A 15822-nucleotide genomic window follows, 5' to 3' on the forward strand; every position below is an offset into this window, starting at 1 on the left:
TATCTGGGAAAGATACTGAAGACTGAGTTGCGAGACACGCAGCATCATTCGGCTCAAATGAACATGGTGGCTGCCTAAGAAGTTGGATGTCGTGCTCAGCAGAGAAAGGGGAAGAAAGGGAGAGGAACAGGACAGGTGTAGTTGGATATTGGCATGTGGCAGAAGTGTGGGGACATGCGAGAGACCTGCTAAACAAGCCCTTACACTGGGCCCATGTGTGGCGCTGAACTATGAATTAAAGAAAAACACACGTATGGTAGCTCCAGGACCTCCTTGCTTTCCGCCTCCTTGCTGGGCTCTAAGTCCTGACCTCTGGCTTAGAAAATTTGGACACAGTAATCGCAATTCATAGTCATTATATTACAGAGCTATTCATCTTTGTTTCTATAAATGTTTTTCCAGCTTTCCTGCCATTTATTAATATCAGAGTAGCATAATACTAGGTTTTAGAAAACACAAAACTAAGGAATTTATTTTGTAGTATCAGCTCAATTTACTTTAAAGGCAGTGTCCCTTTCCTGTACCCCATGCTGCCAGCCCACCATTTACCTGAAGGCGTATTTCTCATTTCTGTCAACTCCTGCCTTTTTGTTGGGAATTATTAGGAATGAAATATTTTTAGCTGTCCATACCCACATACTCAGCCAACATCGGTCAGTCTCTACTGCCTCCCCCTAGATCATGGGGAGCACTTGTGTAAATGAGTGTGTAAGGAAACCTCAATAGGCAATGCAGAATTTTATTGGTGGCCCCTGCCATGTCCTACCAACTCTGTGATTACATCTTAGCAGTGTGGTTATTACTAATTCACCCAGTTGTAACCAATGCAAATGAACTCGCATAAACTTAAGAGAAGGGGAATTCATTGGAAGACTTTTAGGAGCTCTGAAACATCAACAGGAAGGCTGCAGAAAAGAAGGAACTAAGATACAGAAATAAAGGAAGAGTTTTAGACAGAATAGCATCTTCTCAGAGATACCCCGGAAGTAAAGGGGCTCCACAGAGCCCAGGCTCCTTGTCTGTCAGCTAAAATTTCAAAGCCCAAGGAGATGATGTGTCTAGTGTGTGCAGAAGGGAAACCCGACTAACAAGCCCACCAAACTGTGACTTAGATCTTTTGCATGCATCATCCCATTTAATTCTCACTAAACCTTGGGGGTAGATATCATTATCACCCTCAGAGAAATTACGTAACTTGGCTAAAGCCTCACCAGACGATTTGCACACAGACCCTGTGCCCCCACCCACACTCTAGGCTCCTGGATTCAGCCATGCAGATTATGTTTTATAGGACAAGGACAGGGTAATGGTTAGAACCACGGGCCTGAGTTAAAATCTCAGCTCTGCCATTCACTAGCTGAAGGCAAGACACTTAAACACCCCCAGGCCTCAATTCCCTCTTCTGTGAGATGGGAGAGATCAGTTATCAGAAACAACAGGAGTTGTTTCAAGGTCACACATTTGCTTCAAAGAGCCAAGGGGAAATGTATATAAACTGCTCAGCCAAGCATGCTTGTCACACATCAAGTGCTGAATAATCAGTGGTCACTATTAGTTATAGGTCTGTCAGCCCTTGTAGGCTAGTCCTGGAGGCCCAGGCATTACTCTTTGGCTCTTTGGATCCCAGCACCTTCCTCAGGGATCAGTGCATTAATAATCTTGCATAAATATGTGCAGAATGGGAAGCGTTTGTATTGGGTTCACAGTCTCTCGTTGCACTCTAGTGTTATAATGAGCTTCTCTTTACAGTGCTGTGGTAGCTCTGCCCTCCCCACGAAGCAAATGATGCTTATCCCCCCCAACCCCAGCCCTGGCCCCCAGACTGTTAATTCATAAGGTCAGGGTCTGCATGTCTTTCCTACTCCATGGATCCCCGATGCCCAGCACAGAGCGCAGCACATAGCAGGGCTTAACAGATATCTGTGAATTGCATGTTTAATATACATTTGTAATATGGCTTACAGATCCCCCAGCATTTTCACATACACGTGTGTGTACAGCATCCCTCTGCAGAGCAGGTTAAAGACACGGACTCTGGAGCAGACCACCTGGGTTCAACCTCCAGCTGCACCACTAACTATCTGAGTGACCTTGGGTAGTGTACATAAGTTTTCAATGCCTCAGTGCTCTTACCTGTAAAATGAGAATAATAACAGTATACGGTTGTTGCGAGTGCTAAAATGTTCATTGGTGTGAGCCTTACGAAACAGCACCTGGCACACAGAATGTGTTCTTTAAATGTCAGCAATAACTAATTTTGTTTGTGGCTGTTTTTCTCCTCTCGTACTGTCAAAAGCAAATTATTCCAACTGCTCAAAACATGTCTCCTTTCGTGTAAGAAAATATGAAAAGTGGCATCTTTACTTAAAATCCTGAAATTAATATTCAGCAGAGCAAATCATAATCTCAAGAAAATTACTTCCACGGCTATTTGCAAAAATAAGTGTATTTATGAAGTCTGTCCTCAAAATAAAATAATCCTAAATGGCTCCAGGTATTTGACCATTTAAAGCTCTTCCACATCACTCGTGGTGGATTCTTCTCCTGGGACATTTGGCCTTGTTCTCCTCACACACAAGAACAGCTACACTGACTTGAGCAGAAGTGCTCGTGTGAGTAAGAACACACACGTGCAGACACCAGGCACCAGAATTAGGTTGCGCTGCCTCTGACTGCACCGCAAACCTCACATGCCCACAAACCTCATTGTACTACTAGGGCAAAAAGCATGTCAATCCCGGTGTGCACCTCCCCATCACTTAGCGCATGAACCTGGTGATTAGGTCGCATGTTACTTAAAAATGCAAATCAGCATACTTAACCATTGATACTTCTCTACATGCTAAAGAGATGAAGAGAAAAAAAAAAAAACCAAAGGGAAAGGGGCACCCTGGCACTTCACTCACCTTCAACACTGTGATGTTCCAGGCAAAGCTTTCAATTGCCTTGTTGAGTTTTCTTCCTTTCAAGCCTTCCTTTGTCCCCAGATTATGAAGTTCCTCATGGAACTCCATCCCTTTGAAAAGAGAACGTGTTAGAATTCTTAGCGTAAATTGAAGAGAAATAAGCATTTTTGAACATATTCTAAGCAAAAATATAATTTCCCATCCCTGTCCTCTTATAATTTCTAAATCCCTAGGTTAGATTGTTCTCCCCAGTCTGCTCATCCCCACTGAATGGCTGTCCTCGGGGGAGACTAGTCACCACATTAAACTAAAGTACATTTTAAACAACCAGGAGCCACAGACAAAGACATGAGAAGGTAGGAAGCACATTCCTTCCATAAGTTACATCCATCGTGTCTGTCTTCCTGGTTTGTATATGAAGTGGTATAACGTGTGAATGGCAACCATATGTGATGGATGCAAATATCTCCCTTCTCCTGTGAACCATCCATATGGCTTGACAGAAGGCCCTCAGCCCACATCGATGACACTGGTAATTAATAAATGTTGAGGAAAAATAAAAAGTTTTTTTAAAATAGCATTCCTAGAAACACCCAAATGTTTCAGATTTGGGGATGACCTTAAAGTGATTATTAGCTAAACTGTTCTCTCAAGTTTGAATACTATAAAAAACGTCACCTCACCACAATCTGTTTCTTCAGCCTATGTCTTAGAACTTCAAGGACAGGCATCATCATTTCCTCTGGATATCTCAGTTCATCCTGGAAGAGCTATGACCGATATGAAGCCAAAGTCTCTCTTCCCTGGAATATCAATCAGTTCACTCCTTGGTGCTCACTAGACTCAGACCAACAAGGTCTAATCTCATTTCCACAGAGAAGCCCTTTCAACATTTTAAGAAAGATATTAAAGCCCACTAGAGTCTTCTCTTTTCCAGATTAAACATTCTAATATGTTTCATCTTACGAACAATGTTTTTTGTTTAAGGATGACATCCAGGCAGGGCCACTGCATTACATAACTTCCCGGAGGGAAGCTTGCAGAGACCAGGAACACCTATCAGAGCGGGCTTGAGGCGCCCACATGAGGGCGGGGTTTACCACCACCCTACTTGTTCCAGCTACTCTGCTTCTATTAATGCAGCCTAAAACCGGATTAGCTTTCCTGGTGCTAACATCTCAAACACCGCACCTGGTAAGAGCATGACTGGAGCCTGGACTAACATTGATTGGCTCCACCACTCGCCAGGTATGTGAGCATGAGCAGGTTTCTGGAACTCCACGAATCTGTTTCCTCATTGGCAAAATGGTGATGACAGGAGTGTTTGCCTCAAGGGACTGTGGTGAAGACTAAATAAGTCTATACATACTAAGCTCTCAAAGTAGTGCCTGGCACAGAGGAACATTATATAACTACTTGGTGTTACTATTTTTGTGCTTCCATCAACCAAAACAGGGAAGCCGGCTTGTCAGTCATGGAAAAGTGCCGTGTTTAAAGTTTGGTCTGGCTTCAAAGATAAGCTCGACCACATTTTAATTAGAGATCTTTAGTAAGTCACTCAGTCTTGGAGAATCTCTGATGCCTCATCTGCAGATTGGATACAATGATGATTACCTTGCAGAGTTGTTATGAGAACTTACACAGTGTATGTGCTTAGTGTATGTGTATGTGCTTATATATCAAACCATTGCCATTCCTGTCATCATCTTCATCATAACCATTACCATGTGTGTGGATCAAGGAGACATGAATCCAAAAAAATTAAAAGTGCAGGGTTTGGATGAAGATAAACATAAATACAGCTGTGCCCTCACAGATATGTAACCCATATATAACCCATCCCATCCTCAAAAGAAGGACATTCTAAAATTAGGACAAACAAATGAGGCAAAAGCCTAGAAGATAAGAAAGATTATGATTCGAATTGTAAAAATGTAGTGGTTCTTAGGAGGCAATGTGGAACCAGCGCTCCTGCACCAGTAGTAAAAGGCCTGGATGGGCTCCCAAACCACAAAAGCAGATTCAGGAACCTCACCTCTTCAGACATCAGCCCCCATTTATACACTCTGCACTGAACAAAGACTGACTGCATTTTGCTGTGTATAATGCACTCCCATGCATAATACACCCGAACTTTCAGGGGAAAAATCTTGCATTTTAATTCAATTGTGTATTTATATATTCATTTATTTATTTATGTATTTGTTTATACTTAGATACTTGTTTTTTGTATTGTAGAGAAATTTTAGCATTTATTTTTCAACAATAACAAGATATTGTTATTGCTTTCTAGAGTGACACTTTTAACACATTAGCACAAATAAAAGAATTTAAAACACTTATACAGTTCTACCCATGTATATAATTTAGTACTACTCATGGATCATGAGCATCCTTATTTTTTCCCTCAAAAATTTAGGTAAAAAAATTGAGCATTATACACAGCAAAATATAGTAGGTGAACTCAAAGTATAAATTATGCCATCAAATATTTGAATTTTAAGAGTAAGAACACAATTTTTTTTAAGCCGTCAATTATGAGTGAGGGTGGGAGGAGCATACCTGCTTTCTGGCACTGCACAATCTTTTCCTGGACTGTGTCCGCCATTTCTATGAGAAACCGGCTCTCCTGAATCATCTGTCACAAAAGAAACACCAAAATGTGGCTGTCAGAAATCCTTAGCCTGGTTCATTGGAGAGAGTGCATACAGAGAGACCTACGTGGTATGGTCAGTAATGGGGAGCCAGGGCCTCAACCGCAAGAAATGGGAGAGGGAAGGATGACCTCTGCTCCACCCCCTCTAACAGTGCAGCCAGAGTCACCTACCTCATGATTGCTCTAGTCACCTAACATGCTCCTCACACAATAGGTGTCAAACAAATAACTGCTAAATAAATGCATACACATTGTTTAGGCCCCAGATAACATTTGTGAATGCCTCTTATTCCACTCCCTCATCCCAAAAGTTACAACAGTAACATCAAGGCAAGTGGCATTGGAATAACAGCAATGAGATCAGAATAGGGAATCTGATGAGCTGAAGGACTACTGGGCAGATGAATGAAGTTGGCAGCTTGGATTTGGGGGGCCCAAAGATGGCAGAGTCTGGTCCTCCCCCTGGAAGAATTCCAGCTCCATTGGCAATAATGAGGACTGGGTCAGATCTCAGAGCAACCAACTCAGTAGAGCGTATAGGACCCAACACTAAGATGGCTGTCCCTGTCCTCCACATTTGCGCAGGAAACAAATATGTCCAAGAGGTTATTAATATACTGAGTGAAGGAAGGGAAATAAGGCTAGTGTTAGAGACACGAAGATGAGAAAAATCTGTATGTGAAGAAAAGGAAAGATAAACATAGGTAAAGAAATTATGATCAGAAAGACAAGGATGGGGGCCCTTTAGAAGACATGTTTCAAGAAAAGCAACCAATAGGCAAATTAACACTTTCTGAATTTATTCAATTCTCAATAAATGTTGTCTAGCTTCATCTGGCTATTCTATGTTTATCCGTCTGGCTCAATGTTTTGAAGGGAGTTAGTTCAAGGCAGAATTCAAAGTGGGCATAAAAGATCTTCAATAGGACATTTTCATGTCAGATGCTGTTGAACAGACTATAGTCTTGTGTAATCACTTCCACATGTAAAGTGGTTTATGATTACAAATTGTCAAATGGAAAAAAACAACTGAGTCACACACCTTTAGTATATAAAAACTCCATAGGAGTAAAATCCTATCATCTGTTCATTTAATAAGTGTCTATTCAGCAGCCATTATTTGTGAGGACTGTGGAAAGTAAAGGGATAGGAGTCATAGATGAGCAAAAACAGACACATCTCTGTCTCCGTGGAGCTCATAGTCTAACAAGGAAGTCTACTCAAACGAATAAAATATGATAATCAATCCAACCAAACAAAATTCATTTACTCATATTTTCTTCCCACAGTAATTAGTATATATTTGAAGGGCTAAATTGACTATCAAAACCATAATACCAGGCGCTCAAGAAGGTCTCACTGAGTCAAACTTTTGGACTGTATTAGTTAACCCTTTCAATTCACCAAAAGAAGTGGAATGCTTGTGAATAACAAGTTATCAATTGGTTAATAGTAGCCTGGGTCACTATAGTTTCCGAGTGAATGGAATTAACAGGCAGAGAAAGATTTAATACTAAGGCAATCTAACTTAATACTAAGTCTTTCCTAAGCTTAGCACCCACAACATGCAACATCAATTGAGTTTTTATAATACTTTCAGAAGTTATCGGAGGTTCCAATTACTCAAGTAGTAGACAAAATGTTTTCATAAAATTTAAGCAAGGGAAATATTAATTTAAAAAGACACATTTTATGACTTTACCAAGAGTAGAGTAGGTAATATTCTATGTACTTTTAGAATCATTTAATTTTAAGCCTAAAAGAAATCTAAGCTATCATGGTCAACACTTTATTTTTTATAAAAAAGGAAACTAAGACTTACAGGAGTTAAAATTCTTGCCCCCCAAAAAACAGAGCTAATAATGATCAAGCTGGAATTAAAATCCGAGTTTCCTGTCATCTCTCTTACTTTCAAGAAAAAAACAGCACCCCCTTATTTTTGTTTGGCCTGGTCACGCTCCCTGTGAGAACACGTGTCTTCACGTACATTCGGTATTTTGAGTCTGAATGGCGCATTCCAAAATCACCAGGCCCAGCATGCCAGAAAAAAATATGAGGACATGCCCATAACTAATCCACTTCAACCAGAATCAAACATACCCTTTTGAAGAAAAATGAAAAAATAAAAAGAGAGAGAGAGAGAATAAGGTTGGTCATTTCCTTTGTTAATATCTTGACTGTCATATTATATTCATTTCCTTTTTGGTTTTGTTCCAGATAGAGAATAGATGCTACCATTCTCTAATTTTTTTAAAACACGACCTTTTTATTGATTTGTGACCAGTTTTCATTGCAGTATTTTACTAAGTGTCTTCTCAGTGCCAACGACAAAAAGAACGCACTTTCTGCCTCCACACACTCTCTATAACAGCCCAAGAAGGAAGTGCCCTCTTTACCCAGGCTCACTCTCCCACCTACACTTTCGATCCCACCTCTCTCCTGCTTCCCTCGGGAACCCATCCCCAATGAGCCCTTCTTTTTTTCATCCACAGCCTCTACCTCTCCCCTAGTTTATTCCCTTCTCCTGTGGTCAAATCCTACCGGGCCTCAAAGCTCACTTCAATGCCCCCTTTCCACTGGTGTCCTGATTCTTCCTTCCCTCCTCTTTTACCTCCAAATTCCCAGAACATTCCATTTTTTCAATCCTCACCTGAGGATATGTTTTGATTAATTTTAGAGAAAGAGGAAGGTGGAGGGAAGAGAGAGAAAATCCACGTGAGAGAGAAATATCACTCAGTTTCCTCCCTGTACGCACTGCAACCAGGGATTAAACCCGTAACCTAGGTATGTGTTTTGACCAGGAATCAAACCCACAACATTCCAGTGTAAAAAACAATGCTCCAATCAACTAAGCCACCCAGTCAGGCCAGCAGAACCTTCTATTTTTTTAGTCTGTTTACAATTATTTTTTTATTTAAGTTACAATTAATTGTTTTCCTCTATTATCTCCCACCCCTTGCTTCCCTAGTAAAGTAATTCCAGTCGAGCAGGGACCCTATCTTATTCATCTTTATCCCCAAATTCATCTATCCACTTATATAATCACTTTTTTTCCTATTTTACTTTGTGATACTTATTTTTTCTGTACATCTATTATACATGCATGTATGCACGATCAAATATTTTATTATTGATCACTTCTCAAACTCATAGTTATCTTTTTTGAACTCTTCTAATCTTGCTGTTTGTTCCTAGTCTTTTTTTCTGAGCTTCTGCATTTTTCTGTAATCTTACATGCTCTTTCAGATTAAGCACTGAAAATCAATATAAAGCTTTTAACAGAGTAATCCCTACAGAAAATATAATAATTCTCTATATCAGAAAATAAATTTTAAAACTTTATTACTGCCTTGAGGTACAATAAAGTCAGGACCAAAACATACAACAAATTAAATGATTCAAGTTCTCTTTAAAAGCCCCCACGTAAGTAAGATTTGTTAACCCCACACCGTAAGAAGTCTGTTTTTCCCATTGTCCAATAGATCACTTCATAAAGAGACAGTCAAGTGTTCTGTAGCCTCCCACACAGAAGAGCACCCCTTTGACATTCTCTAGAGCAGGGGTGTCCAACTCACGTTCCTCGGGGGTCACATCAGCCTCATGGTGGCCTTCAAAGGACCGAAATAATTTTAGGACTGTATAAATGTAACTACTCCTTAACTGTTAAGGAGGTGAAATTACATTCAGCCCTCTGAAGGCAACCATGAGGCTGATGTGGCCTCTGGTGAACATGAGTTTGACACCCTTGCTCCAGAGGATAGCCTAAAATCCACTAGTCATAAAAGTCACAACTTTCACTCTAAAATACCTCATCATTAATATTTGCAGAACTTAAAAATCACGGCTCATATGAACTTTTCTCATAAGAGCATTTTGTCTTCTCCATAATTTCCTTCATTGTATTTAGAAAGATAATTTTATTTGATTCTCCACAGCCAACTTCCAATAGTAGTTGTAGACGAGACAAGTAAGATGGATGGCTGAAATGCACCAATAATTCTAAACCACATTTGTATTAACAATTTCAAACCTCTCAGCTAAGTAACTTATCTAAGTTTTTAGAAGGGGAAAATGGTTAAGTTTCACCTCCTCCCTAGGTCTGTACAGAACCTGCCAGAAGTGGTATACAAGGTGACAAGCCAAGGTGAGAAGCATGCCCTCAGATAACCTCCAGGTGGGGTAGTCAGGACACCTAGCCAGCCAGAGCGAGGTGGACTCAAGTGGTAAAATCTGGCAGGAGCCTGATTTACACGGCTGATGCCTCAGCCTGAGCTCCCAGTTGCCTTTGCCTGTTGTGATAACACAAAGAGCTTTTCTTTGGTTCTGTCACTTGAATATCTCCTAGTAGATCTTATTTCCTTGACACGGCTTTGTATCTAAAAGAATAGAGGATTTACCCAAATAAAGGGTGGCATTAGATGTCCTCAACAGGGGTGTGTAAAGTTGTCAGTTGAGATTAAAATCATTTATTTAAAACGAAAACAGTAACACTTTTACTCAGAGAGGGACTACATTGTCCACCTGCATAAAAAAAAATGTCTTCCCACCTCTTCCCACTAGGGAACTTAACCAACTGCCTGGGATTGTTGCAGGTTAATGTGATTATTTAATGGCCCTGAAAAGATGAGCTTCCGTCACATCCTGACTCAGAGACCTCCCATAGACTCCAAGTTTCTTAGGAATTACATCTAAATTCCTAGAACCACAGAACTTCATACATAGAAGTCACCCTAAAAACCACCATGGACATGCCTGCCTGGTATAGCTCAGTGGACTGAGCGTAGGCCTGTGAACCAAAGGATTGTGGTTCAATTCCCAGTCAGGGCACATGCCTGGGTTGCAGGCCAGTTACCAGCAGGGGACCCAGGAGAGGCAACCATACATTGATATTTTTCTCCCTCTCTCCTTCCCTTTCCCTCTAAAGATAAATAAATAAAATCTTTTAAAAATAGCTTAATATATTTAAAAAACACCATGGATAATTTCATTTCACAGGTTAAAAAAGCTGCCCCCCAAACTGACCAGCCTAAATGTACACAGCTAATTAGTGAAATAGATGAGTCTAGAACCCAGGCACCCTTGTGGAGCAGACCTAAGGTGATAAGTTGGTCCGTGATTATAGGTATTATATCAAAGCACAGAATTCCTATTGTAAATGCATGCTGGTGATTAACACTTAATGAAGTAGAATTCATCAAGCAAAGCATCATGAAAATACATTTTTCCAGGACTGCTTCTCCCTGCAGGTCTAATTTGCAGCATGCACCAACCAATAGAAACATTCTTCTAGCCCTGGCTGGTGTAGCTCAGTGGATTGAGCACGGGCCTGCGAACCACACAATCGCGGTTCGATTCCCAGTCAGGGTACATGCCTGGGTTGCAGGCCAGTTCCCAGCAGTGGACGCATGAGAGGCAACCATACATTGATATTACTCTCCCTCTCTCCTTCCCTTCCCCTCTAAGATATATAAATAAAATCTTTAAAAAAAAAAAAGAAAGAAACATTCTTCCTACAAAACCTAGAAAGGAACGTACTTACCTTTTATGCCCTATCTTTACACCTACTGCTTTTTCAAGAAGGAGTTACCAGATTTGGAAAGTCAATCACATTAGAACATGTGAGTCAATAAAAAACCAATCTACTCTAGACCAATTTCTTTCTCTTCCCTTAAAAAGAGTGATGCAATTAATCCATCCCCCACCTTCTTTCTGATCAAAACACTGGGTGTTCGTTTTGGTTCTCTGGTGACTCATTTGTTCAGATTGCTTAAAATAAGACTTAAATTTTGGCACATTTTAACATTTGATTGCTGTTACACATATATTTGCTAACTAGAATGAAGATAATTTCTTTTGATTTTTAATTTCTTTAAAACATGTAAATCCGCCCTGGCTGGCGTAGCTCTGTGGATTGAGCGAGGGCCTACAAACCAGACGATCGCGGTTTGATTCCCAGTCAGGGCACATGCCTGGGTTGCAGGCCGGTTCCTTGCAGGCTAACTACCAGCAGGGGACGCACAAAAGGCAACCATACATTGATGTTTCTCTCCCTCTCTCCTTCCCCTCTAAAAATAAATAAATAAATAAAATCTTAAAAAAAAAAAAAAAAACATGTAAATCCAATAAAAGAAATGTTAATAGATGGGCATCTTTTGTTTTTCAGCAGATTCAATCCTATCTGGGCTGTTAGTTTTCGGTGAAAGAACAACACACCTAAGATGGGAGCATTTGCAAGCTTATTTATTGGACGTCCACAGCCTTTGGTGTGTGTGATGTATTCTCTGTCCCAGGACCTCCTCTGCGTCACATTTCCAAGCCTGATTCAGGATGGCACAGGACAAGAGCACTCGAGTGGAGCAGGCTAATGGACATCCAACTCCACTCCAGATGGTGACAGGAACTGCTTCAGTGAACTAGCTGCTTTCTGAAAAAGGAATTGTATTCTCCAGTTCTGTTTCCCAGCTGTTGTCAGCTATACATTGAGTAGCCATTAGAAATGTTTGATTTTGTCCAGCCATGATTAAAATTTAGCTAATACATAAAATTAACAGGTGACTAACCTTCGTGAACCTTCTCCAGAATTTTCAGGCCAATCTGACTACCTCATACTGCCTTTAACTAAAAATGTTGCAAAAACTTGAATATTCAGAAATGTAAAGTGAAATTTGAGGATACAGGCATGATACTCCACAAAGGACCTTGCCTGAAATACTGGCTTCCTGATGTGTCTCTGACACCCAGTGTCTTTGGGACCCTGGTACCCACTGGGAATGGGGTCAACCTTCGAGGTGCTGACAATTGCCCCATCACACAGAAAATGCTTCAGAAGACATCACCACACCCACAAGAGTAAAGGATGTTTCAGTGCACTAAATGCACAACATCTTGTTTCTAAATAGCCAGCTCTGGATGGGCGCATACCAGCAGGCTCTTCTTTTTCTAGGTTCAATTATGACATAAGCCAACATAGTTTTTGAAATGCAGACTAATATAAAGGTCCATGTAAACTTTATAATGAGAGAGGGGGTGGAGGGACAGTGTCTTTACTTATCTAATTTCAATTTCAATTTCAATTAATTTCAATAAGCAAAACTATGGCAGACATACCTACAACTTGGTCCCATCCTGAGGCTCAATATATCTTGGTAATAACACTGACAGAAGAGAATGTATTTAGCCCAACTCACCACGGTTGGCTTAGTTGGGACACCTGCCAGTACACTGACTCCATTGCAAAAGTGATTCCGGACAGCAATTAGCTCTTTTTTGCTAGATTCCTGGTCACGCTAACACAATCAACCACTCACCAGATCACACCCCAACTGACTTAGTAAAAGATTAAATAACTTTTGACTCATGTCCTGTATGTTGTTTTGATTTCTTTTTTAACCAGAAAATCTGGTGCCCTTACCACAGCACATTTTTAACTTTTATGTTAATGATAAATAAGTGAGCATAGAAGTCACTTTCAGAAAATGCTTTGGGTTCATTTTTTCCAGTTGAAGTTCCCTGTAACTCTCCCACCTCTGAACATTATATCCAAAACACCAACTACCCAAAAGTCTTCACATTAATCTAAAACATTTAAAAGGACCAAACATGTTAGGCAAATACTTCTTGACCATGCATTAAAAACCAGACTGGTGAGAACATTAGAAAAATAAAAATTCAGCTATCTAAATAAAAAGTCATATAAATGTTAGATAATGTTTTCATTTAAAAATTATTTGTACATAAAATCTTGCTGACATGCTGTAAAAGTGAGTGTAGGGGGTATATTGCAAATCATTGTGAAAAGTCCATGATAGGACTCAGGTCCTTAGACTCAATGGGCTCAGGACATAAAATATCATCTGGTTCACTCGCTAGACCCTTTGTGTCTCTGCTCCTTCCCTTTATGGGAGGTATGCCCTGCCTTCCTATCAGGATTTCCCATTTCTTCAAAGACAGAAATTTGGCTTCATACCATTTCTTTCCCCCAGTACCCTGCACAATAATGGGTATCCAAAACACGTTTGTCAAACTGACTCATCAAAATCATAAAGATGCAAAAATAATGTCAAAAGAGAAAGTGTTTATAAGTGGCAAATACACATGTTCCTATTTCATTTTATTTATATTTCTCTCAAGTCAAAGAGCTGTCATGCTTCACACTATGGCTATTTGTGCTGATATCTGTCTCTGTCTATACATGTCTGCATTACACAGAATCTAGTGAAGTTCTTTATATATGGCAGACACCGACTGTCATGAACAAAGTCAACAAATGAATCTTTTCTTCACAAGGTAAGTTTGGCTGGAGGTTAGAACAAAGGGCTGGACGTTGATAGAGAGGAAGTTAAGGCTGGGAAGCCATTCTAGGTAGGTAGAAGAGAATGGAAGTGCAAAGGATGGAGAACGAGAAAGGCATAGCAAATTCATCACTTGATTGGAGGAGGGGGTTCGAACAGAAGGAATCGGTGAGTGACAGCTCTGCAAAGCTAGGTAAAAATCCAACAGAAAAGGATTTAAGGATGATCATACCGACTGTTGAATTAGGGGAAAATAAAATCTACTAGTTTGCCTACAGAAAAATTCAAGCAGGAGGAGAAAGAAGGGAGCCTGCTGAGAACCTTGGGTAAGTCAATGTAAAAAACGGACACATAAGAGTAATGCCATGAGGAAAAAAGCAACAGATACCACTGATATTGAATTATAAATTTGAAAAAAACTTATTGGAGTTAATATGGAGAGAATTTGGAAAGGATCTGTAGGAACTGAAGACCGTTGGCACAGGGGTATCTTTTGCAGCAGTCAGAAAAGACTGAATGAGTATCTTAGGGAATAAAAAGATTAACCCAATTTTAAAGCCATTAAATTTATGTTGTTTGTTTTTGAGACACACAACTGATGTCCTACAATCAAATGTAGAAATGTAACCAGAGTAACATGTTAGGGCTGGGGCTAGAGATGGGTTTCTAAAGTAATATTCAATCTACATGCGTAAAAAGGACACTGTTTTTTTAAAAGAGAGAAAAAAGCCAAACCTATTCAAACAAATTTGGATGGTATTCTACTGAAATTGCCAAGTATTTTTCAGTGTAATCACCCACCATTGTCACCATGTATTAAATGATGGGGCACACAAGCAGATCACCCATCATAGACTCGCAGGCCCGGCTGTGAGCTACCGGAACACAGGGCGCACTGTACCTTCCACAGCATCCGACACAGTGGCTCACACACGGGAGGAGCTCCATGAATGTTTATGGAATTAAATATCTCCTTTCCTGGCTCTCACACTAGCCAACACTTTCCACGAACAAACCCAAGAACAAGATTAATCCTAAACAAAAACAACATCAACAACAACAACAACAAAAACCTCACATCATATCACTTTGATTTGCAAAACATAATGGTGCTACAATAACAGCCTCCAAAGACCTACCAGTGACCCTGTGGCTCTATCATCCACCTCTGTGGGGCAGTTTCTAAGAGAAAGTGAAAATCCACAGTGGGGAGGCGATGTTCATCCTTTCAAAGACCTGACCCTCACCCACCCCTCCCCAAAACCACAGTTCAATAAAGGGACAAGTCACTGTGAAATGGTGCTCTGATTTGAAATTAACTTCTTGGGACAGACCTGGAAAATGGTCCTGACAACCCCAGAGCCACCAGAATGGCACTGTGGCCAGCTGTCTACGGCTGTCACCTGCTCCCTGCTGTGTGCCCTGAGCCCGGCGAGGAGGCATTGATCCCGTCGTCAGCTCTCAGGGCCTGTGCCACTCGCCTGAGTGACTGATTGGTAATGTCCCCAGTTTGCTTTCACGCTTTTCAGAAGCCATCACTTCCCACCTCTGGCTGTGACATATGCTTGGTATCAGGAAAGTCGCCTCTGCTTCAGTTGCATTAAATGTCCTCTAAGCATTGACATAGCTACTTCCCTATGCAGTGTATTAAGGGAGATTGTAGATAGGGCTGCTCCGAAGAAAAACTGCATTTACTTGAGCCTCTCCCTCACCCAGACTTGGGGAACCCTCTGCCACGGGGATCTCCTCCTTCTCCCAGTTGGAAACCTGCTGGTGGGACAGAGTCTGTTGAATTCATTCAAAGGTACAAATTACTGATATCCCAATGTGCTCCTACACACAGGGAGTGTTTTGCGTTTTAAAAGAGATGAGCGTCTTTTAAAGGAATTGATTGCAATTTTGAAATTGCAAGTACCAAGGAGCAGATAGCAAACATACGTTTTAAATAAGATATAGAATGGAAGTGAAG

General features: G+C 40.6%; 1 protein-coding gene across 1 annotated transcript in view; it reads right to left on the minus strand.

The window, feature by feature from the left end:
- The window catches only part of PLCL1 (phospholipase C like 1 (inactive)), a 302735-nt gene that overhangs the window by 38879 nt on the left and 248034 nt on the right, over positions 1-15822 (minus strand). Inside the window, exons 4-5 of the mRNA XM_037043687.1 lie at positions 5469-5544; positions 2907-3016 (exon numbers count right to left, since the gene is read on the minus strand). Of these exons, the coding sequence (XP_036899582.1) occupies positions 2907-3016; positions 5469-5544 (186 nt within the window). The remainder of the gene's footprint in view (positions 1-2906; positions 3017-5468; positions 5545-15822) is intronic.

This window comes from Sturnira hondurensis, unplaced genomic scaffold, assembly GCF_014824575.4.
Source record: "Sturnira hondurensis isolate 20B ecotype Veracruz unplaced genomic scaffold, ASM1482457v3 Scaffold0004136, whole genome shotgun sequence".
NCBI lineage: Eukaryota > Metazoa > Chordata > Mammalia > Chiroptera > Phyllostomidae > Sturnira > Sturnira hondurensis.